Raw genomic sequence first — 24,619 nt, 5'->3', positions numbered from 1 at the left:
AGTGTAAAGGGCTCTTCTCCAACTCACCATCTACCAATGTATTAGGTCCTCAATGTGAGGGAGCCTTTCTCCAATGATTTCAAATGTAAGGAGGACCTTCTTCAATGACCACCAATGTAAAGGGGACCTTCAGCACTGACTGTAAGGAGGCTCTTCTCTCTTGATCACCAATGTAAGGGCAGGCTTACCCAATGCTCACCAGTGTAAAGGGCTCTTCTCCAACGCACCATCAATGTATAGGGTCCTTCACCACCATCTACCTCTGTAATAGGTCCTCAATGTGAGGGAGCCTTTCTCCATTGATTACGAATGTAAGGAGGACCTTCTTCAATGACCACCAATGTAAGGGGGACCTTCAGAAATGACTGTAAGGGGGCTTTTCTCAATCGATCACCAATGTAAGGGCAGGATTACCCAATGCTCACCAGTGTAAAGGGCTCTTCTCCAACTCACCATCATTGTATAGGGTGCTTCACCACCATCTACCAATGTAATAGGTCCTCAATGTGAGGGAGCCTTTCTGCATTGATTTTGAATGTAAGGAGGATCTTCTTCCAATGACCACCAATGTAAGGGGGACCTTCAGAACTGACTTAAGGGGGCTTTTCTCGATCGATAACCAAAGGGCAGAAATTACTCAATGCTCACCAGTGTAAAGGGCTCTTCTCCAACTCACCATCAATGTAAAGGGTCCTTCACCACCATCTACCAATGTATTAGGTCCTCAATGTGAGGGAGCCTTTCTCCATTGATTACAAATGTAAGGAGGACCTTCTTCAATGACCACCAATGTAAGGGGGGCCTTCAGCACTGACTGTAAGGGGGCTCTTCTCTATTGATCTCCAATTTAAGGGCAGGCTTACCAAATGCTCACCAGTGTAAAGTGCTCTTCTCCAACTCACCATCAATCTAATGGATCCTTCACCACCATCAATGTAACGGGCCCCTTTCCACTCGTCCTCAATTGATTACAAATGTAAAGAGGGCATTCTTCAATGACCACCATTGTAAGGAGGACCTTCAGTAGTCACTGTAAGGGGGGCTCTTCTCTATCGATCACCAATGTAGGGGTGTACCACTCTCACTGACACCAATGTAAGCAGACACACTGATTACATGAAACTGTTGCGTACGACTTCTGTATCACTAAAGATATTGGTGGTAAAATTAAGGAGCCCATCACTGTGAACCTGAGGAGCAGAACCAAGATGGCGGCAATGGGAATATTCTATGTGGCTTCTTCAATATCGGCTGACACACATGTGAAACTGGACTTTCTGGACTCTCCGTCTCACTAATACAACATCAATGGATCACTTTGTATCAATAAAGAAGATTCCTATCACCAAAGAAATATGCTCATTAGTAAGAAAAGAAACTCAGAACAGAAGATTGAGTGTGAAGCCTTCTCGTTTATTTAAAAAATAAACAGAATTACTAATTAACATACAATACAACTAAGGTTGAATCTAAATTTTATATCTTGTATATTTGAAACAAAAAAACACATCACATTTATTGATGATATTACATCAGCCAATGAAAAATCAGTTTCTTAAGCAAAGCAACAAAGGAGCAACGGCGTGCAGCAACCAACAACAAGGGTATTGTCCGTATAATGCAGAAATTGGCCATGTTTTACCATAGTTTAGTTCTATGGTACCATTTGTGTGAGTGTGGAGCCAAGTCGGCACTGTTGGTTTGGAGGACCATATTTATTACCTGGAGGCCTATCCCTATCAACCTACACCCATAAAAGGTTTTGATCAGTTCCTACCTTTTCCCCGAAAGAATGTGTGGCTCCTGAAGCTACAAATTTCCCTGGTTAATTTCTCATTTTCCTTAATATGTGCGCCAACCGCCATGATGGTCCCGGCTTTGTGCGCCAACCGACATGGTCCCGGCTTTGTGCGCCAACCACCATGATGGTCCCAGGTATGTGCGCCAACCGCCATGATGGTCACGGCTTTGTGCGCCAACCGCCATGATGGTCACGGCTTTGTGCGCCAACCGCCATGATGGTCACGGCTTTGTGCGCCAACCGCCATGATGGTCACGGCTATGTGCGCCAACCGCCATGATGGTCACGGCTATGTGCGCCAACAGCCATGATGGTCACGGCTATGTGCGCCAACCGCCATGATGGTCACGGCTATGTGCGCCAACCGCCATGATGGTCACGGCTATGTGCACCAACCGCCATGATGGTGCCGGCTTTGTGCGCCAACCGCCATGATGGTGCCGGCTTTGTGCACCAACCGACATGGTCCGGCTTTGTGCGCCAACCACCATGATGGTCACGGCTTTGTGCGCCAACCGCCATGATGGTCCGGCCTTTGTGCGCCAACCGCCATGATGGTCCCGGCTTTGTGCGCCAACCGCCATGATAGTTCCAGCTATGTGCGCCAACCACCATGATGGTCCTAGCTATGTGCGCCAACCACCATAATGGTCCTGGCTATGTGCGCCAACCACCATAATGGTCCTGGCTATGTGCACCAACCACCATAATGGTCCTGGCTATGTGCGCCAACCACCATAATGGTCCTGGCTATGTGCGCCAACCATCATAATGGTCCGGGCTATGTGTACTAACCACCATCATGGTCCTGTATACATACACCAACCACCATGATGGTCCTGGCTATGTACACCAAGCACCATGATGGCCTGGCTATGTGCACTAAACACCCATCATGGTCCTGTATATGTAAACCAACCACCATGAGGGTCCTGGCTATGTACCCCAATTTCCATTATAGGGGAGATCCCCCCCCCCCCCCCCGGCTTTGCCAGATTTGTATTGATAGCATGAAGAATCCAAAAGCATAATGAGAAATCCCAGTGTAGGTGGCTTAAAACTATCTACGGGTGATAAAAATCCACCTGTTTGAGGACATCGTATACTTGTCAACAGCAGGTGCATATAAGCTGATGTATAATCAGATATCCAATTAGCATAAAACATTTCCCGCACTCCAACATGACAAAAGAGCTCCTAAAAGTGCGAGTTGTTTGGCATCTTAGAAGGTTTCCTTTATCGGGGAAATGTCTCTCACAGCCTGAACTTGAAAAAGGACTTATTTTGAGTGAACTTTCTCATGTTGAACAAGTGCTTTCCTGCAGGTAAAACATTTCCCACACTCTGCACATGAGAAAGGCCGCTCACCCGTGTGAGTTCTCATATGTGACAGAAGTACGCTTTTCTCAGTGAAACTTTTCCCGCACTCAGAACACGAAAAAGGGCGCTCCCCTGTGTGAGTTCTCTGGTGTAAATTAAGCTTTGATTTTTCTGTATAAGATTTCCCGCACTCTGAACATGAATAGGGACGCTCACCTGTGTGAGTTCTGTGGTGTTTAAGAAGGTCTCCTTTCTGAAAGAAACGTTTCCCGCACTCCGTACATGAAAAAGGGCGCTCGCCTGTGTGCATTCTCTGATGTGTAAGAAGGTATCTCTTGTGAATAAAACATTTCCCGCAATCTGGGCATGCATAGGAACGCTCACCTGTGTGAATCCTTTCATGTGTACGAAGTACGCTTATCTCAGTGAAACTTTTTCCGCACTCTTTACAAGTATAAGGACGCTCACCGGTGTGAGTTCTCTGGTGTTTGAGAAGTGAATTTTTTAAATTGAAACATTTCCCGCACACCGTACATGCAAAGGGACGCTCACCGGTGTGAATTCTCTGGTGCTTAACAAGGTCTCCTTTATGCATGAAAGTTTTCCCGCACTCTGAACATGGATAGGGACGCTCACCTGTGTGAATTCTCTCATGTTTACGAAGGTCTGCTGTCTGAATAAAACTTTTTCCACACTCTAGACATGGATAAGGACGCTCGCCCGTGTGACTTCTCTGGTGTGTAAGAAGTGTTCTTTTCTCACCAAAAGATTTCCCGCACTCTGAGCATGAATAGGGACGCTCACCCGTGTGAGTTCTCTGGTGTATGAGTAGTTTTCCTTTCTCAATAAAACATTTCCCACACTCTGAACATGAGAAAGGTCGTTCACCTGTGTGAATTCTCTGGTGTATAAGTAGCACTTTTTTTTTACTGAAACATTTCCCACACTCTGAACATGGGAAAGGACGCTCGTCTGTGTGATTTTTCTCATGTCTAAGAAGCGCTTTTTTGTCAGCAAAAACTTTCCCACACACGGAACATGAGAATGAACTCCCTCCTGCGTTAGCTCCTTGGGGGTTTGAAGATTTATTCCCACCCTGAGCTGGAGTACTGCGATTTACTGCTGGAGATAAGGTAAGATGTCCCTCAGAGGTATTCCAGGAATAGCGTCCTCCTGGGGGAAAAATAAAACATTGAAATAAAATGTTATGAGTATTCTTCTGCCATTGCATTCAGAAGCCATATCTGTTGGTATAAAACTCAACAGTTTCCCAGAGCTCTGGCATTGAATTGCCATGTTCACCAAAATATAAACACAAGCCGGATAAAGGAAACAAACACGAACATGCTAAAGAATGGAGATGGACCTTTCATATGGTGTACAGTATCTCCTCCTCATTTGTTGGGAACATGACGTTATATTGAGGAATGGAGATGGACCTTTCATATGGTGTACAGTATCTCCTCCTCATTTGTTGGGAACATGACGTTATATTGAGGAATGGAGATGGACCTTTCATATGGTGTACAGTATCTCCTCCTCATTTGTTGGGAACATGACGTTATATTGAGGAATGGAGATGGACCTTTCATATGGTGTACAGTATCTCCTCCTCATTTGTTGGGAACATGACGTTATATTGGGGAATGGAGATGGACCTTTCATGGTGTACAGTATCTCCTCCTCATTTGTTGGGAACATGACGTTATATTGAGGAATGGAGAGGGACCTTTCATATGGTGTACAGTATCTCCTCCTCATTTGTTGGGAACATGACGTTACATTGAGGAATAGAGATGGATCTTTCATATGGTGTACTGTATCTCCTCCTCATTTGTTGGGAACATGACATTATATTGGGGAATGGAGATGGACCTTTCATATGATGTACAGTATCTCCTCCTCATTTGTTGGGAACATGACAATGAGGACCAGGGATGGACCTTTCATATGGTACAAGTATCTCCTCATTTGTTGGTAATATATGACGTTATATTGAGGAATGGAGATGGACCTTTCGTATAATTTCGACCCTTCTGCCGTTCATTTTGATTTATTGCAGACTACTAAGAGTACAACAAACAACAAATTTTTGAACAAGGGGACAAAAACGGTAAATTATCGGCCATGTTGTTAAGACATGATACCCCCCTCACAGTGGTCTCTGAGGTTACCTCTCCCATAACAGTATCTCCTCATTTGTTGGGAACATGACGTCGTATTGAGGAATGGAGAGGGACCTTTCATATGGTGTACAGTATCTCCTCCTCATTTGTTGGGAACATGACGTTATATTGAGGAATGGAGATGGACCTTTCATATGGTGTACAGTATCTCCTCCTCATTTGTTGGGAACATGATGTTATATTGAGGAATGGAGATGGACCTTTCATATGGTGTACAGTAGCTCCTCCTCATTTGTTGGGAACATGACGTTATATTGAGGAATGGAGAGGGACCTTTCATATGGTGTACAGTATCTCCTCCTCATTTGTTGGGATCATGACGTTATATTAAAGAATGGAGATGGACCTTTAATATAGCGTACAGTATATCCACCTCATTTGTTGGGAACATGACGTTATATTGAGGAATGGAGATGGACCTTTCATATGGTGTACAGTATCTCCTCCTCATTTGTTGGGAACATGACGTTATATTGAGGAATGGAGAGGGACCTTTCATATGGTGTACAGTATCTAATTTGTTGGGATCATGACGTTCCATTGAAGAACAGAGATAAATCGTGGTTGGTGGGGTAGATACATTGATGACGTTCTTACTGTCAGCAGTTAGGGTTTATCAATCTTATCCTTTACTAAAGGACGTGAAAATCCCTATCTTAAAACAAGGACAGCACAGCCTTTGCTTAATTTGAGGGAAAAAAAAGGTTTATCAGTATACAGAAAGTATATTCAGTATACAGAAAGGGATCTTTGCTGGAAGAGCCATGAAAATTCTTCTTCTTCAATGGAAATGGTTCTATCTCAGTGCATTCCTGCAAAAAGTGACTGGATGGTTTCTAAATACATTATTTAATGTATTTTTCATATAAATTTTGGCAGAGATATAATATATGTATATATATATATATATATATATATATATATATATATATATATATATATATATATATATATATATATATATATAATAAAAAAGGCTGCAAAATTTATATGAAAAAAAGACAACTTAATGAAGTACGAATAACCAGAGATAGAACTCTTATCCATTGCGGATAAAATTGGACTGAGCCCTATGTGGGTTTTCTGGATCAACTGAGGGTTTAGCATTTTTTTTCAACCCATAAAAGAATGTACAGTAAATAAATACGCTAGCTCAAAAAAAATGAAAGGAACACTTTGAAAACACATCAGATCTCAATGGGGGAAAAATATAATGCTGGATATCTATACTGGTATGGACTGGGTAATGTGTTAGAATCTATACTGGTATGGACTGGGTAATGTGTTTGGATCTATACTGGTATGGACTGGGTAATGGGTTAGGATCTATACTGGTATGGACTGGGTAATGGGTTAGGATCTATACTGGTATGGACTGGGTAATGTGTTAGGACCTATACTGGTATGGACTGGGTAATGTGTTAGGATCTATACTGGTATGGACTGGGTAATGTGTTCGGATCTATACTGGTATGGACGGGGTTGTGTTAGGAAGGAAAGGATGCCACATTGTCCGATTGAAATTAAAATTATCACCCTACAGAGGGCTGAATTCAAAGACACCCCAAAAAATCAAAGTGAAAAAAATAAAAGCAAAAGGGTAATTTATTTTGGTGAAATGTCATTGCAGCAACTCAGAATGGTCCTCAGTAGTGTGTATGGCCCCCCACGTGCTTGTATGCATGCCTGACAACGTCGGGGCATGATCCTAATGAGATGACTGATGGTGTCCTGGGGTATTTCCTCCCAGATCTGGACCAGGGCATCACTGAGCTCCTGAACAGACTGAGGTGCAACCTGGCGGCATCGGATGGACCGAAACAGAATGTCCCAGAGATGTTCTATTGCATTCAGGTCAGGTGAGTGTGGGGGCCATTCAATGGTATCAATTCCTTCATCCTCCAGGAACTGGCTGCATACTCTCACCATATGAGGCCGGGCATTGTTGTGCACCAGGAGGAACCCAGGACCCACTGCACCAGCATAGGGTCTGACAATGGGTCCAAGGATTTCTTCCCGATACCTAATGGCAGTCAGGGTGCCATTGTCTAGCTTGTAGAGGTCTGTGTGTCCCTCCATGGAGACGCCTCCCCAGACCATCACTGACCCACCACCCAACCGGTCATGCTGAACGATGTTACAGGCAGCATAATGTTCTCCACGGCTTCTCCAGACCCTTTCACGTCTGTCACATGTGCTCAGGGTGAACTCTGCTCTCATCTGTGAAAAGCACAGGGTGCCAGTGGTGGAGCTGCCAATTCTGGTGTTCAACGGCAAATGCCAATCGAGCTCCACAGTGCCGGGCAGTGAGCACAGAGCCCACTAGAGGATGTCAGGCCCTCAGGCCACCCTCATGAAGTCTGTTTCTGCTGGTTTGGTCAGAGACATTCACACCAGTGTCCTGCTGGAGGTCATTTTGTAGGGCTCTGGCAGGGCTCATCCTGTTCCTCCTTGCACAAAGGAGCAGATACCGGTCCTGCTGATGGGTTAAGGACCTTCTATGGCCCTGTCCAGCCCTCCTAGAGTAACTGCCTGTCTCCTGGAATCTCCTCCATGCTCCTGAGACTGTGCTGGGAGACACAGCAAACCTTCTGGCAATGGGACATATTGATGGGCCATCCTGGAGGAGTTGGACTGCCTGTGAAACCTCTATAGCAGGGATCCTCAAACTACGACCCTCCAGCTGTTGCGGAACTACCCATCCCATGAGGCATTGTAAAACTCTGACATTCACAGACATGACTAGGCATGATGGGAATTGTAGTTCCTGAACAACTGGAGGGCCATAGTTTGAAAAGCCCTGGTCTATAGGGTCCAGGTATGGCCTCATGCTACCAGTAGTGACACTGACCCCAGCCAAATGCAAAACTAGTGAAAAACAGTCAGAAAAGATGAGTAGGGAAAATGTCAGTGGCCTCCACCTGTAAAATCATTCCTGTTTTGGGGGAGTCATCTAATTGTTGCCCATCTAGTGCACCTGTTAATTTAATTAACGCCAAAGCAGCTGAAACTTATTAACAACCCCCTCTGCTACTTAACTGACCAGAACAATATCCCAGGAGTTTAATTGACTTGATGCTATACTCTGATTAAAAAAGTGTTCCCTTCATTTTTTTGAGCAGTGTACTTTATACAACTAGAAGTAAAATAAAAAATGTGAACTTCTTCATTTAGTGTTTATTACTTACTTGTGTCAATATATATGGAAGATCCACCTTGTTTACTCGTATTCATCTCCTCCTCCTCCTCAGGCTGGTCTTCACCCACCAATACCTCCTCCACTTCCTCTTTAATCTCAACTTTGATGTGTTGGAGTTCTTCATCCTAAACCCCAAAAAAACACATTTACGAAAAAGGAACAAGACATTAGACCGAAGGAGGTTTCATGTCTTAGAAGAGATTTAGAGGTCAATTCCACCTACCTGATCGTACTCAAGGACGGTGTGATCCTCCTGTGGGGAATCCAGAGTTCTGGGACTTCTATCTGGTCGGTTTGGGTCGCTGGGTGGCTCCAGATCATTGTGTCCTTCAGAAGTGTCTTTCATCACACCATACTCCTCATCCTCATTTTTAAATTCTTCTTTAATGACAATCTTACTAAACCCGAGGTTCTCACCCTGAATACAGAAGGCATTTATTGTAACAAACATTCTTGTGTATAAATAATATCTACCGATCATTGTTCATATTCTACCTGATCATGGTGAAGCATCTCCTGATCTTCCTGTGTGGAATCCCGGGAATACAGAGGACGGGGACATCTCTCTGGTGGGTTCCCATTACTGGATCCATCTGTAGGAAACACACACACTGACTGAATACATTGTTTCTATGTGTTTATCAGATGATGGGGGATCTAGGTGGAGCCTCCGTACTGCTCTCTCCTTTACAATAAAGTCTCCTCTTACCCGGTGATGTGAGGGGCGGCTGATTCTCCATCATGACGTCCTTGTAGAGATCCTTGTGTCCTTCTAAATACTCCAACTCCTCCATGGAGAAATAGACAGCGACATCCTGACACCTTATAGGAACCTGACACACACAATGATACAGTCACCATCCAGACACATCCCTTGTCTGCATAACATCCCACAATTCCCGACACCGCTCCCCTCTCCAGTTTAATGACCTTGTTGGTGTTTTGTACCATCATCTGAAAACTTGTGTTAACTGAGGTCACCTCTTTGTGCACATAAATGAAATAAATACTATGCAACAGTAATATTGACCCTTGAGAACGTCAGCTACGCACTGACGAAACGCGTTGGGTCGTCTGATCGCATTACGTCATTTCCGGGCGGAACGCAATTGCCGGAATGCGGAAGCGGCTTTCCCCGGGACTTCGGCTTGATTGTCACTATCGTCTGTTTGAATCTACTACACTGTAAGTGTTACTCTTTTAATAAACCGTTTATACTGACATACTTCACCATGGAGTCTCTCTCTGTCTATGTGATACACATGAGCCCAGCATCCTGGTATTAAGACTCCAAGGAGGACGGTTCATTCCTGGCTGAAAGCACTCAGTGGATATTTGCCATACCCTGTCTTGCATTTGTGCAAAAAGGCTCCTATTGACCCCTTATAATCTGAGGGTCTACAATCTCTGGTAAGAAGTTTGACTCACCGAGTAGTCAAGTTGTATGGTGGAGGTGTTTATATTACAAGAGGTTTAGAGTCGGTTCACACTAAGGCGACACGACTCCTTACTACTTCGGGGGCGACATGTGCATTACCATGCACCGCGACTTCGGAGCGACTTGCAGGGACTTCACATAATTGAAGTCTATGCAAGTCGCTCCGAGGTCGCCCCCAAAGTAGTACAGGACCATTTTTGACTTGTGTCGCTCCTATTAGAACGGGTCCTGTAGCGGTCAATGGACCGCGAGGGAGCGCGACTTGTCAGGCTGACAAGTCGCGCTAGTGTGGACCGGCTCTTAAATAGGACCCTTCTAATATTCCAAATCCTTGGACAGTGCCAATTGGACTGCTTTGTGGCCCACTATCATTGCTGTTGGTACTTTACTTGCAGTTTATTGTACTAGTCACCTATTGTATTGTTTACATATAATCCTATTCACTTATATTATATTAATTATTTATTATATATTCTGTTATTTATCATATATTCACTTTATTTGCACTTTTAATTGGTTGGTGGTATATAGAGATTGATTTGATTAATATACATCTGATGTTAAAGTCATTATCAATTCATTTGTTATACAGTATGTGCATTACACTGTTAGTGGTGTTGTTCACTCAATTTAATTTATTTATTGGTGAGCGCGGCTATTATATATTTTTATATAAGTTTATTCCAACAGTAATATTGTCACATTTTATTTCTCACTGAGGGCTTCCAAACACTGTTTTGATATAGAACAAGTCCTGGCAGTTATTTTGACAGCCGGGAAATACCATCAATAATGGGTGGGTATGGCAGTGGTGGAAGACGAGTAGGGTAGACGAGCAGGGTAGACGAGCAGGGTAGACGAGCAGGGTAGACGAGCAGGGTAGACGAGCAGGGTAGACGAGCAGGGTAGACGAGCAGGGTGTCTGGAGTATGCCCTAGATCAGGGATAGGCAACCATGGCACTCCAGCTGTTGTGGATCTTCAAGTCCCATGAGGCACTAGATGACTGTCAACCACAGAAATGACTCCTGGAGGCCAGCATGCTGAGGTTCCTACGCCTTCCATAGGCCCTCCACTGGTAAAACCCCTCTGGACATGACCCCAAACTGAAACCATTTATCTGCTTCCACTGACATGTTTCTCCAATATTCACTCACCACTTCTTTACGCTGCTTATTTTCTTGGGAACTCTCTTCCTAAATCTACTGTGATCATCCAGTTCAGTGGTCTCCAAACCACTGACACCAACGATGGGACACTATTCCCCACCCCCCACTGACAACAATGATGGGACACTATTCCTCCCACTGACACCAATGATGGGGCACTATTCCTCCCACTGATACCAATGATGGGGCACTATTCCTCCCACTGACACCAATGATGGGGCACTATTCCTCCCACTGACACCAATGATGGGGCACTATTGCTCCCACTGATACCAATGATGGGGCACTATTCCTCCCACTGATACCAATGATGGGGCACTATTCCTCCCACTGACACCAATGATGGGGCACTATTCCTCCCACTGACACCAATGATGGGGCACTATTCCTCCCACTGACACCAATGATGGGGCACTATTCCTCCCACTGACACCAATGATGGGGCACTATTCCTCCCACTGACACCAATGATGGGGAACTATTCCTCCCACTGACACCAATGATGGGGAACTATTCCTCCCACTGACACCAATGATGGGGCACTATTCCTCCCACTGACATCAATGATGGGGCACTATTCCTCCCACTTACACCAATGATGGACACTATTCCTCCCACTGATACCAATGATGGGGCACTATTCCTCCCACTGACACCAATGATGGGACACTATTCCTCCCACTGACACCAATGATGGGGCACTATTCCTCCCACTGATACCAATGATGGGGCACTATTCCTCCCACTGATACCAATGATGGGGAACTATTCCTCTCACTGATACCAATGATGGGGCACTATTCCTCCCACTGACACCAATGATGGGGCACTATTCCTCCCACTGACACCAATGATGGGGCACTATTCCTCCCACTGACACCAATGATGGGGCACTATTCCTCCCACTGACACCAATGATGGGGCACTATTCCTCCCACTGACACCAATGATGGGGAACTATTCCTCCCACTGACACCAATGATGGGGAACTATTCCTCCCACTGACACCAATGATGGGGAACTATTCCTCCCACTTACACCAATGATGGACACTATTCCTCCCACTGATACCAATGATGGGGCACTATTCCTCCCACTTACACCAATGATGGACACTATTCCTCCCACTGACACCAATGATGGGACACTATTCCTCCCACTAACACCAATAATGGGGAACTATTCCTCCCACTGATACCAATGATGGGGCACTATTCCTCCCACTGATACCAATGATGGGGCACTATTCCTCCCACTGACACCAATGATGGGACACTATTCCTCCCACTAACACCAATAATGGGACACTATTCCTCCCACTGATTCCAATGTTGGGGCACTATTCCTTCCACTGATACCAATGATGGGGCACTATTCCTCCCACTGATACCAATGATGGGGCACTATTCCTCCCACTTACACCAATGATGGGACACTATTCCTCCCACTGATTCCAATGTTGGGGCACTATTCCTCCCACTGATTCCAATGTTGGGGCACTATTCCTTCCACTGATACCAATGATGGGGCACTATTCCTCCCACTGATACCAATGATAGGACACTATTCCTCCCACTTACACCAATGATGGGACACTATTCCTCCCACTGATAGCAATGATGGGACACTATTCCTCCCACTGATACTAATGATGGGGCACTATTTCTCCCACTGACACCAATGATGGGGCACTATTCCTCCCACTGACACCAATGATGGGGCACTATTCCACCCACTGACATCAATGATGGGGCACTCTTACCCCCACTGACACCCATTTAGTCATTTTTACCTTGATTTAGAGGCAGTGCAATCACACATTTTAAATATTTATAAAAATATTTAAAAAATGAAATTATTATGATGATGATTATTATTATTATTATTTTTTACTGAACGATGACCCTATACCCCAAGACTGCATTCACATTATAGTTTTTTTTTTTTAAATGAATATTACTATTATGATTATAATAATAATCATAATAATAATATTCATAATAATAAGAGCCCATTCACACTAGGGCGACTTATGAGGCGACTTGTGTCGCCCCAGGTCGCTTGACTTAACAAAAGCAATGTTAATCAATCAGTGCCGTCTTAATTGGCACTACTGAAGTCGCTCCGACTTCAGAAAAGGGTCCTGTACTACTTTGAGGCGACCTGTGATCCGACTTGTCCCATATACTTCAATGGGAGTTGCCTCCTTATCTTAATTTACACGACTTGTGATCCGACTTTCCATAAAAATGGTATTGAACAAATAAAAAGAGCATTTTTCTTATAATTTTTATTAAAACATGAATATGTCTTCTCTGCACCTGGCCGTTTTTCTTGCAGGCATTTATCGGGCATTTTTTGAGGCAGGCATGACTTTTTTTGGATTTAGTGTCTGTGGGGGGGGGGGGTGTCAAAAAAGTGTACCTGTGAAGTTTCAGCTCTGTAGCATGTCCAGAACCCCAAAAAAATAATTATAAGAAAAATTATTTTTAATACAGCAGTGTGGCAGCTTCTCTACACCTTGCATTTTTTCTTGCAGGCATTTATCAGGCATTTTTGGAGGCAGGCATGACTTTTTGGATTTAGTTTCTGGGGGGGGGGGGGGTCTAAAAGGTGTACCTGTGAAGTTTCAGCTCTGTAGCATGTCCAGAACCCCAAAAAGATTATTTTTCTTATAATTTTTATTAGAACATTAATACGGCTTCTCTCCACCTGGCCTTTTTATCTTGCAGGCATTTATCGGGCATTTTTTGAGGCAGGCATGACTTTTTTTGGATTAAGTGTCTGGGGGGGGGGGGGGGTCAAAAAAGTGTACCTGTGAAGTTTCAGCTCTGTAGCATGTCCAGAACCCCAAAAGAAATATAATTTTTCTTATTATTAATACAGCAGTGTGGCGGCTTCTCTACACCTTGCATTTTTTCTTGCAGGCATTTATCGGGCATTTTTTGAGGCAGGCATGACTTTTTTTTGGATTTAGTGTCTGGGGGGGTCTAAAAAGTGTACCTGTGAAGTTTTAGCTCTGTAGCATGTCCAGAACCCCCCCCCAAAAATATCATTTTTCTTATAATTTTTATTAGAACGTTAATACGGCTTCTCTCCACCTGGCTTTTTTTCTTGCAGGCATTTATTGGGCATTTTTTGAGGCAGGCATGACTTTTTTTGGATTTAGTGTCGGGGGGGGGGGGTCTAAAAAGTGTACCTGTGAAGTTTCAGCTCTGTAGCATGTCCAGAACCCCAAAAAAAATATCATTTTTCTTATAATTATTAATACAGCAGTGTGGCGGCTTCTCCACACCTTGCATTTTTTCTTGCAGGCATTTATCGGGCATTTTTTGAGGCAGGCATGACTTTTTTTGGATTTAGTGTCTGGGGGGGTCTAAAAAGTGTACCTGTGAAGTTTTAGCTCTGTAGCATGTCCAAAACCCCCCCAAAAATATCATTTTTTTTATAATTTTTATTAGAACATTAATACGGCTTCTCTCCACCTGGCTTTTTTTCTTGCAGGCATTTATCAGGCATTTTTTGAGGCAGGCATGACTTTTTTTGGATTTAGTGTCTGGGGGGGGGGGGGTCAAAAAAGTGTACCTGTGAAGTTTCAGCTCTGTAGCATGTCCAGAACCCCCAAAAAAATATAATTTTTCTTGTAATTATTAATACAGCAGTGTGGCGGCTTCTCTACACCTTGCATTTTTTCTTGCAGGCATTTATCGGGCATTTTTTGAGGCAGGCATGACTTTTTTTGGATTTAGTGTCTGGGGGGGGGGGGGGTCTAAAAAGTGTACCTGTGAAGTTTCAGCTCTGTAGCATGTCCAGAACCCCCAAAAAAAATATAATTTTTCTTATAATTATTAATACAGCAGTGTGGCGGCTTCTCTACACCTTGCATTTTTTCTTGCAGGCATTTATCGGGCATTTTTTGAGGCAAGCATGACTTTTTTTGGATTTAGTGTCTGGGGGGGTCTAAAAAGTGTACCTGTGAAGTTTTAGCTCTGTAGCATGTCCAGAACCCCCCCAAAAATATAATTTTTCTTATAATTTTTATTAGAACATGAATACGGCTTCTCTCCACCTGGCTTTTTTTCTTGCAGGCATTTATCGGGCATTTTTTGAGGCAGGCATGACTTTTTTTGGATTTAGTGTCTAGGGGGTCTAAAAAGTGTACCTGTGAAGTTTCATCTCTGTAGCATGTCCAGAACCCCAAAAAAATTATAATTTTTCTTATAATTTTTATTAGAACATTAATACGGCTTCTCTCCACCTGGCTTTTTTTCTTGCAGGCAGCTCGGTAGCATGTCCAGAACCCACACTGAACCCACTGAACCCACACTGCTGTATTAATTATAAGAAAAATGCTTTTTTTTCTGGTTCTGGACATGCTATAGAGATGAAACTTCACAGGTACACTTTTTTGACCCCCCCCAGACACTAAATCCAAAAAAAGTCATGCCTGCCTCAAAAAATGCCCGATAAATGCCTGCAAGAAAAAAAGCCAGGTGGAGAGAAGCCGTATTAATGTTCTAATAAAAATTATAAGAAAAATTATAATTTTTTTGGGGTTCTGGACATGCTACAGAGCTGAAACTTCACAGGTACACTTATTGGACTCCCCAGACACTAAATCCAAAAAAAGTCATGCCTCCCTCAAAAAATGCCCGATAAACGCCTGCAAGAAAAAATGCAAAGTGTAGAGAAGCCGCCACACTGCTGTATTAATAACTATAAGAAAAATTATATTTTTTGGGGGTTCTGGACATGCTACAGAACTGAAACTTCACAGGTACACTTTTTAGACCCCCAGACACTAAAGACACGCCTGCCTCCAAAGACGCCCAAAAAATGCCCGATAAATGCCAGCAAAAAAAAAAAAAAAAAAGGAAAGGGAAATTAGGTCACAACACATCATATTCTGATTGGCCAAATACAAAGTCCCACAAAGTCGTCTCGCGTCAAGTCGCGCCGAGTCACGCAGAGTCGCGCTAGAAGTCGCCCCTTTTAAGGCGACTTTAGTGGTCGCGGCAGTGTGAACCAGCTCTAATAATAATATTCATAATAATAATAATAATAATACCGGGTTTATAAAGCGCAAACTGTTTGCGCAGCACTTTAAAACACGAGGGCTGACAGTAGAAAATGCACAAAATTGAACAATTCATCGCACGTATGTAGCGCATTTAAAACGCTAATCTGCGTTTGGGGTGTCAGGGCGCCGCATGCGTCTGCAGTGTGTTTTCTATACGCCTACATCTTATCACCATATAATCATATATATATATAACCTTATCACCATATATACAGGATGTCATTTCATCACAAAAAAAAAAAAATTTGCACAATAGATCGATAAATCGATCGATCGATACACATATACATCTTTTATCCATTAGGTCTATAATTCTGTAACGTCGGCCATAAAGTGATCCCTATTTTTTTTTTGATCCACAAGTCAGAGGATCAAAAAAAAAAGTCCCCCATCCTTACATGTGAGGTGGATGCTGCGCCGTTGTATTTGGACAACAGATCAGCGCTACAGATCGAATGAAAAATTTTTCCAACACTCCCATTGGAGAGAAGCCAATCCCTCCTGAACTGGCTGAATTTCCATCCATCGATGGTCAGCTTAAGTAAGTACGTGGGTCCTTAGACTTCGACACTGCAGTACGGAGAATGTCTACACCAGACATGTCCAACCTGCGGCCCGGAACCGCAGGCAATGCGGCCCACTGCACCGACAATTTTATTTTTGCTGGGGAGGAAGGAAGTCGGGTCGGGGGCACGGCCACAGCGGCTTCCAACTAACGGTAGGCAGAGGCTGCCTTGGAAGGGATCATCCTCTAGTTCTGTTAAATTAGCGCTGGGGGGGGGGGGGCGTTATATTACTTATAGATCTTAACTCTAGTATATATTTTATATGCGGCCCGAGAAAATTTCTCTACACTCAATGTGGCCCAGAGAAGCCAAAAGGTTGGACACCCATGGTCAACTCTACACAAAGGAATGGACATACTGACCACCAACGCCTCCACTCTCTGCCAGCCACCATCGCTCCTCCGAACCTCCCCTTCCTCTTTGTGCTGTACGCCTCTCACTGGTCACCAGATATCCTTTTCCCTCCTCCCACCGCAGTCACATGGTCAAAAGGCCAACATCTCATTGGGTTGAGAGTGAGGGCACCGCCAGCATCCAACATGGTCGCTTGGCTAGCACATGGCCTTTCATGTCATGTGATCTCTTGGAGCAGTTGCCATTTTCTTGTAGCCAATTTGTGCTGGGGTGGGGTAAAGAGTCCATCACAAGCCCTTAGCTCACCTACTATTGTCTCTCAATCGGAGCCAAACCCATAAATTCCTCTTCTGTTGTCCCTCCCGTTGTTCGGTTTATTTGCCCATCGATCCCCACATCTGAGATTGGCCGCAGATTCGGAGCCTCTTTACGGCACCTGAGAATATTAATGTGCGTACAACACCACAGATCGCTCCTGGAATTTTGATTTCGATTTTTAAGGTTTATTTATTTTTTATTTTCTATTTTTTATTTTTTTTATAAAAATCTAAAAATATAAATAAAATAAAAAAATTCTAAAATAAAATAAAATATTTTATATATAAAATCAACTCTTCTGGGAAGGCCGTCCACAAGGTTTAGGAGTGTCTATGGGAATGTTTCACCATTCTTCCAGAAGTGCATTGGTGAGGTCAGGCACTGATGTTGGATGAAAAGGCCAAGGTCACAGTTAGGGGTTAGGATTAGTGTTAGGGGTTAATATTAGTGTTAGGGGTTAATTTTAGTGTTAGGGGTTAGGATTAGTGTTAGTGGTTAATATTAGGGGTTAGGATTAGTGTTAGGGGTTAGGATAAGTGTTAGGGGTTAGGATTAGTCTTAGGGGTTAATATTAGTGTTAGGAGTTAGGATTAGTGTTAGGGGTTAGGATTTGTGTTAGGGGTTAATATTAGTGTTAGGGGTTAGGATTAGTGTTAGGGGTTAGGATTAGTCTTAGGGGTTAATATTAGTGTTAGGGGTTAGGATTAGTGTTAGGGGTTAGGATTTGTGTTAGGGGTTAATATTAGTGTTAGGGGTTAGGATTAGTTTTAGGGGTTAGGATTAGTCTTAGGGGTTAATATTAGTGTTAGGGGTTAATATTAGTGTTAGGGTTTAGGATTAGTGTTAGGGGTTAGGATTTGTGTTAGGGGTTAATATTAGTGTTAGGGGTTAGGATTAGTGTTAGGGGTTAGGATTAGTGTTAGGGGTTAGGATTAGTCTTAGGGGTTAATATTAGTGTTAGGGGTTAGGATTAGTGTTAGGGGTTAGGATTAGTGTTAGGGGTTAATATTAGTGTTAGGGTTTAGGATTAGTGTTAGGGGTTAGGATTTGTGTTAGGGGTTAATATTAGTGTTAGGGGTTAGGATTAGTGTTAGGGATTAGGATTAGTGTTAGGGGTTAGGATTAGTGTTAGGGGTAAGGATTAGTGTTAGGGGTTAATATTAGTGTTAGGGGTAAGGATTAGTGTTAGGGGTTAATATTAGTGTTAGGATTAGTGTTAGGGGTTAGGATTAGTGTTAGGGTTAGGATTAGTGTTAGGGTTAGGATTAGTGTTAGGGTTAGGATTAGTGTTAGGGGTTAATATTAGTGTTAGGGATTAGGATTAGTGTAAGGGGTTAATATTAGTGTTAGGGGTAAGGATTAGTGTTAGGGGTTAATATTAGTGTTTAAGATTAGTGTTAGGGGTTAATGTTAGTGTTAGGGTTTAAGATTAGTGTTAGGGGTTAATGTTAGTGTTAGAGGTTAGGATTAGTGTAAGGGGTTAGGATTAGTGTTAGGGGTTAATATTAATGTTAGGGGTTAGGATTAGTGTTAGGGGTTAATATTAGTGTTAGGGGTTAGGATTAGTGTTAGGGATTAGGATTAGTGTTAGGGGTTAGGATTTGTGTTAGGGGTTAGGATTAGTGTTAGGGGTTAGGATTAGTGTTAGGGGTTAATATTAGTGTTAGGGGTTAGGATTAGTGTTAGGGGTTAGGATTAGTGTTAGGGGTTAGGATTAGTGTTAGGGGTTAATATTAGTGTTAGGGGTTAGGATTAGTGGTAGGGGTTAATATTAGGGGTTAGGATTAGTGTTAGGGGTTAGGATTAGTGTTAGGGGTTAATATTAGTGTTAGGGGTTAGGATTAGTGTTAGGGTTTAGGATTAGTGTTAGGGGTTAGGATTAGTGTTAGGGGTTAATATTAGTGTTAGGGGTTAGGATTAGTGTTAGGATAAGTGTTAGGGGTTAGGATTAGTGTTAGGGGTTAGGATTAGTGTTAAGATAAGTGTTAGGGGTTAGGATTAGTGTTAGGGGTTAGGATTAGTGGTAGGGGTTAATATTAGGGGTTAGGATTAGTGTTAGGGGTTAATATTAGGGGTTAGGATTAGTGTTAGGGATTAGGATTAGTGTTAGGGGTTAGGATTAGTGTTAGGGGTTAGGATTAGTGTTAGGGGTTAATATTAGTGTTAGGGGTTTGGATTAGTGTTAGGGGTTAGGATTAGTGTTAGGGGTTAGGATTAGTGTTAGGGGTTAATATTAGTGTTAGGGGTTAGGATTAGTGTTAGGATTAGTGTTAGGGGTTAATATTAGTGTTAGGGGTTAGGATTAGTGTTAGGGGTTAGGATTAGATCACAGACTTTTTCTGGATTGTGTTTGTTGAGTGTACTTTTTCAGCAGTCTCACTCCTGGTGCTGCAAAATATGTTGATTCATGTGGGTTTGCACTAAATTCATGAATATAGATAATATTTGTATTGTTGATGTCTGTATATTGGAATACTGTGTAGTCTCACTTATAGCGCTGAACCACATTTTTTTTTTATTACTTACTGGGAAATTGCCTTTTTTTAAACCAGTTTATCCAGTCCAGGCCCCATCTGCTGGAGGACTACTAGACGGCCCCATCTGCTGGAGGACTATTAGACGGCCCCATCTGCTGGAGGACTACTAGACGGCCCCATCTGCTGGAGGACTATTAGACGGCCCCATCTGCTGGAGGACTACTAGACGGCCTCATCTGCTGGAGGACTACTAGACGGCCCCATCTGCTGGAGGACTACTAGACGGCCTCATCTGCTGGAGGACTACTAGACGGCCCCATCTGCTGGAGGACTACTAGACGGCCTCATCTGCTGGAGGACTACTAGACGGCCTCATCTGCTGGAGGACTACTAGACGGCCTCATCTGCTGGAGGACTACTAGACGGCCCCACCTGCTGGAGGACTACTAGATGGCCCCATCTGCTGGAGGACTACTAGATGGCCCCATCTGCTGGAGGACTACTAGATGGCTCCATATGCTGGAGGACTAGAAGACGGCCCCACCTACTGGAGGACTACTAGACGGCCCCCACTTACTACCAATGTAAGGAGCCCTTCTCCAATAACCACCTATGTAAGGAAGCACCAGTCTACCAGTCTCAATGACCCCCAATGTAAGGGGTGCGTTCACAAATTACAACCAATGTAAGGGGTCCTTCTCCAATGACCACCTACGTAAGGAAGCACAAGTGTACCAGTCTCAATGACCACCAATGTAAGGGGTGCCTTCACCACTTTCTATCAATGTAAGGAGCCCTTCTCCAATGACCACCTATGTAAGGAAGCACCATTGTACCAGTCTCAATGACCACCAATGTAAGGGTGCCTTCACAAATGACGACCATTGTAAGGGGCCCTTCGCCAATGACCACCTACGTAAGGAAGCACCAGTGTACCAGTCTCAATGACCACCAATGTAAGGGATGCCTTCCCCACTTACTACCAATGTAAGTGGCCCTTCTCCAATGACCACCTATGTAAGGAAGCACCAGTCTACCATTTGTAATGACCATCAATGTAAAGAATGTCTTCGCCACTTACTACCAATGTAAGGGGTCCTTCTCCAATGACCACCTACATAAGGAAGCACCAGTCTACCAGTCTCAATGACCACCAATGTAAGGGATGCCTTCACAAATTATGACCAATAAAAGGAGCCCTTCTCCAATGACCACCTATGTAAGGAAGCACCAATCTACCAGTCTCAATGACCCCCAATGTAAGGGATGCCTTCACCACTTACTCTTACTACCAATGTAAGGAGCCCTTCTCCAATGACCACCTACGTAAGAAAGCACTAGTGTACCAGTCTCAATGACCACCAATGTAAGGGTGCCTTCACAAATTATGACCAATGTAAGGAGCCCTTCTCCAATGACCACCTATGTAAGGAAGCACCAGTGTTCCAGTCTCAATGACCACCAATGTAAGGGGTGCCTTCACAAATTACAACCAATGTAAGGGGCCCTTCTCCAATGGCCACCTACGTAAGGAAGCACTAGTGTACCAGTCTCAATGACCACCAATGTAAGGGGTGCCTTCACAAATTACAACCAATGTAAGGGGCCCTTCTCCAATGGCCACCTACGTAAGGAAGCACCAGTGTACCAGTCTCAATGACCACCAATGTAAGGGATGCCCTCACCATTTACTACCAAAGTAAGGAGCCCTTCTCCAATGACCACCTATGTAAGGAAGCACCGGTCTACCAGTCTTATTGACCACCAATGTAAGTAGACACACTGATTACATGGCATTATTATACTCAGTATGCCACTGATGGAGATGTCCTCTGTATCAGTGATGTAGATGACTATGAACTTATGGAGCCTATCACTGTGACCATGAGGAGGGGAACCAAGATGGTGGCAATGGTAATATTCTATGTGGCTTTTGTAGTGGCTCCATGTATCCTTAGACTATCAGATGACACACATGTGGAACTGGACCTTCTGGACTCACTAACATCAATAGATGACTCTCTATGAACTGATCACATTCCAACCACCAATCATCACACATTAAAAAAAAAAAAAAAAAAAAAAAAAGGATGTCCTTTATACTTGGTGGTCCTGCCCACACCTAACTGGATTTTGGTACAGGGTCTTCGGGCTGCTATATACTCTGTATAGATCCTAAGCTGGTCTTGTTGCATTGCCCCATCTTGGGCCTATTTTCGTACCCACAGAAGTTAGCTACTCACCTATTTCGAACCATAGCCAAAGCTTGGAAGAACCCACCGTCCCGTTCACAGCGTTGAAGGACAGTTTGACCACTCTGATGAATAATTAAAGGATGTCCAGTATCTTGAATGACTCTCACTCCAAATTCTTACGAGTTTGGGAAGCCTATGCCTTCCCTACCTTGCATCCGGCCAGCCTGGGCAACCTGTGACCTGTTTTTTGTTTAACCCTCAAGCCTGTGGGAATCCCCCCTTCTTCACTCTCCCCCTCTTTTTTTCCTTTCTCCCCCCCCCCAATGTAAGGGGCCCTTCTCCAATGGCCACCTACGTAAGGAAGCACCAGTGTCAATGACCACCAAAGTGAGGGGTGCCTTCACCACTTACGACTAATGTAAGGGGCCTTTCTCCAATGACCATCTATCTATCTGTCCAGTGGGTTGGATAATTCTCAGGGTCAGGTGAGTGCAGAGGAACATCCGCTAACCAGCAGCCCTCAAGGGGGGTGGTGCTACATTTGGGGGCTCGTCCGGGATCCTCTTTGCAACTCCAGCCCCCCCCCCCATGTTCTTTGGCACCTTTGTGTCTTCTCTTTTTTAGGCTCCATGCACACTGGCGTTTTTTGAGTCTCCTTGTGTGTGATGACTTCTTAGGCCTCCCTCTGATTAACTGCAGAAGGTTGCTGGGAGGTTTTTAATATATCCATCCTTACTCCCCCTTGCTCCTTACTTAATAAACAGTCAGGGGGATTTGGTTTTCATACAGTATTTGCCATATGTTGGCTTTTCTGGCTTTTTTCTTTTTTGTTGACTAAATGTTTTTTTTTTTCTGCCAACTTTCTTGCATTTTTTTTTTTTTATTTAGCCTATGTGTCGCTGAATTAATAGTTTGTTGTCGTAAGATGCATTATTTACCTTGTAATTTGGTCAAATTGAATAAAGTATTTGAAAAAAAAATGTATTGTACCAGGAAAAAAAATGTAAAAAAAAAATTAAAAAAAAAAAGAAAAAAAGACTCAGACCAGAATATTGTAAAGTAGAAATTTATTATTATAGTTTTTAATTTATAATTATTATTTATTTTTGGACATTGGTATAAAGAAACACACAAGAAATCAGAACTTGAAACTAGAGGTGCACTGAAATGAAAATTTTGGTGATGAACCTGAAAATTCAGGATGTACTTGGCCGAAAACCGAAACCGAAAACGATCGTTTTAAAAAAATATATATATATATTTCTCGAGAGACTCCATGGTAGCGTATGTGTGGGTTTATCCCGCCTCCTCTCCTATGCAATAGGCCCTGACTCCCATACATTTCAGCTCACCCCCCTGTACAGCCTACCTGAAAGGCCTCCCCCCTGTACAGCCTACCTGGCAGGGCCCCCCCTGTACAGCCTACCTGACAGCCCCCCCATGCAGCCTACCTGGAAGGCCTCCCCCCTGTACAGCCTACCTGGAAGGGCCCCCCCTGTACAGCCTACCTGGCAGGGCCCCCCCCCCCATACAGCCTACCTGGTAGGGCCCCCCTTCCCCCTACAGCCGATCTGGCAGGGCCCCCCATAAAGCCTACCTGGCAGCCCCCCCCATACAGCCTACCTGGCAGGGCCCCCCTTCCCTCATACAGCCTACCTGGCAGCCCCCCCACACAGCCTACCTGGAAGGGCCCCCCCCTGTACAGCCTACCTGGCAGGGGCCCCCCCATACAGCCTACCTGGTTCCCCCTACAGCCTATCTGGCAGGACCCCCCTTCCCCCATACAGCCTACCTGGCAGGCCCCCCCCATACAGCCTACCTGGCAGGGCCCCCCTTCCCCCATACAGCCTACATGGCAGGCCCCCCACCCCTCATACAGCCTACCTGGCAGCCCCCCCACACAGCCTACCTGGCAGGGCCCCCCTGTACAGCCTACCTGGCAGGGCCCCCCCATACAGCCTACCTGGCAGGACCCCCCCGTACCCACTGGTCTAGATCCAGCTAGTTATGGAACAAGTTCTCTGGCCATGAGCTGAAATTTATGGGAGTAGGGTCCTATAGCACAGGAGATAGGGCTGGCCTATGATATTGTGCTGCCTGGGTCCAAAAATGAAATGCTGCCCCCCCCCAAAAAAATTAATAAAATCACGCCCAACAAAAGGCCCCCACATCCAATATTTTATATAAACTTTACATTTAGAAAATATTATATATACTGTTTATGGTCTTCCATAACTCACCACCGGACTGGTCCACCAAAAACCCACTGTCTGTCCTCCGGTCACTCCTGTGTCTGACGCGCCCACCGCCCCAGAAGATCCAGCCTGCCCTACGTGAGATGGAGTGCCCTTATGTCTGACGCCATTACGCACACCACAATCACGTGAGGGACGTTCCCCGGAGGAGATGCTCCCCCTCCTCATACTCAACAGTTTGCACTACGGGCAGCAGTATGAGATGGGGAATGCCATCCATAACACGCCGCAAACTGATGACACACAAAACTGCTGAAAAGAA

At 44.2% G+C, this 24,619-nt stretch overlaps 1 protein-coding gene across 1 annotated transcript in view; it reads right to left on the bottom strand.

Annotated features, from left to right (window-relative positions):
* The window catches only part of LOC309564428 (uncharacterized protein), a gene marked incomplete at its 3' end in the record, with an annotated part of 637,385 nt that overhangs the window by 581,765 nt on the left and 31,001 nt on the right, over positions 1–24,619 (bottom strand). Inside the window, 5 exon segments of the mRNA XM_082269058.1 lie at positions 3,201–4,294; positions 8,496–8,631; positions 8,730–8,924; positions 9,002–9,099; positions 9,216–9,333. Coding sequence (XP_082125184.1) covers positions 3,201–4,294; positions 8,496–8,631; positions 8,730–8,924; positions 9,002–9,099; positions 9,216–9,333 — 1,641 coding nt within the window.

This window comes from Pelophylax lessonae, assembly GCF_965119305.1.
Source record: "Pelophylax lessonae genome assembly, chromosome: 9".
NCBI lineage: Eukaryota > Metazoa > Chordata > Amphibia > Anura > Ranidae > Pelophylax > Pelophylax lessonae.
This window is presented reverse-complemented; position numbering and strand designations above follow the sequence as displayed.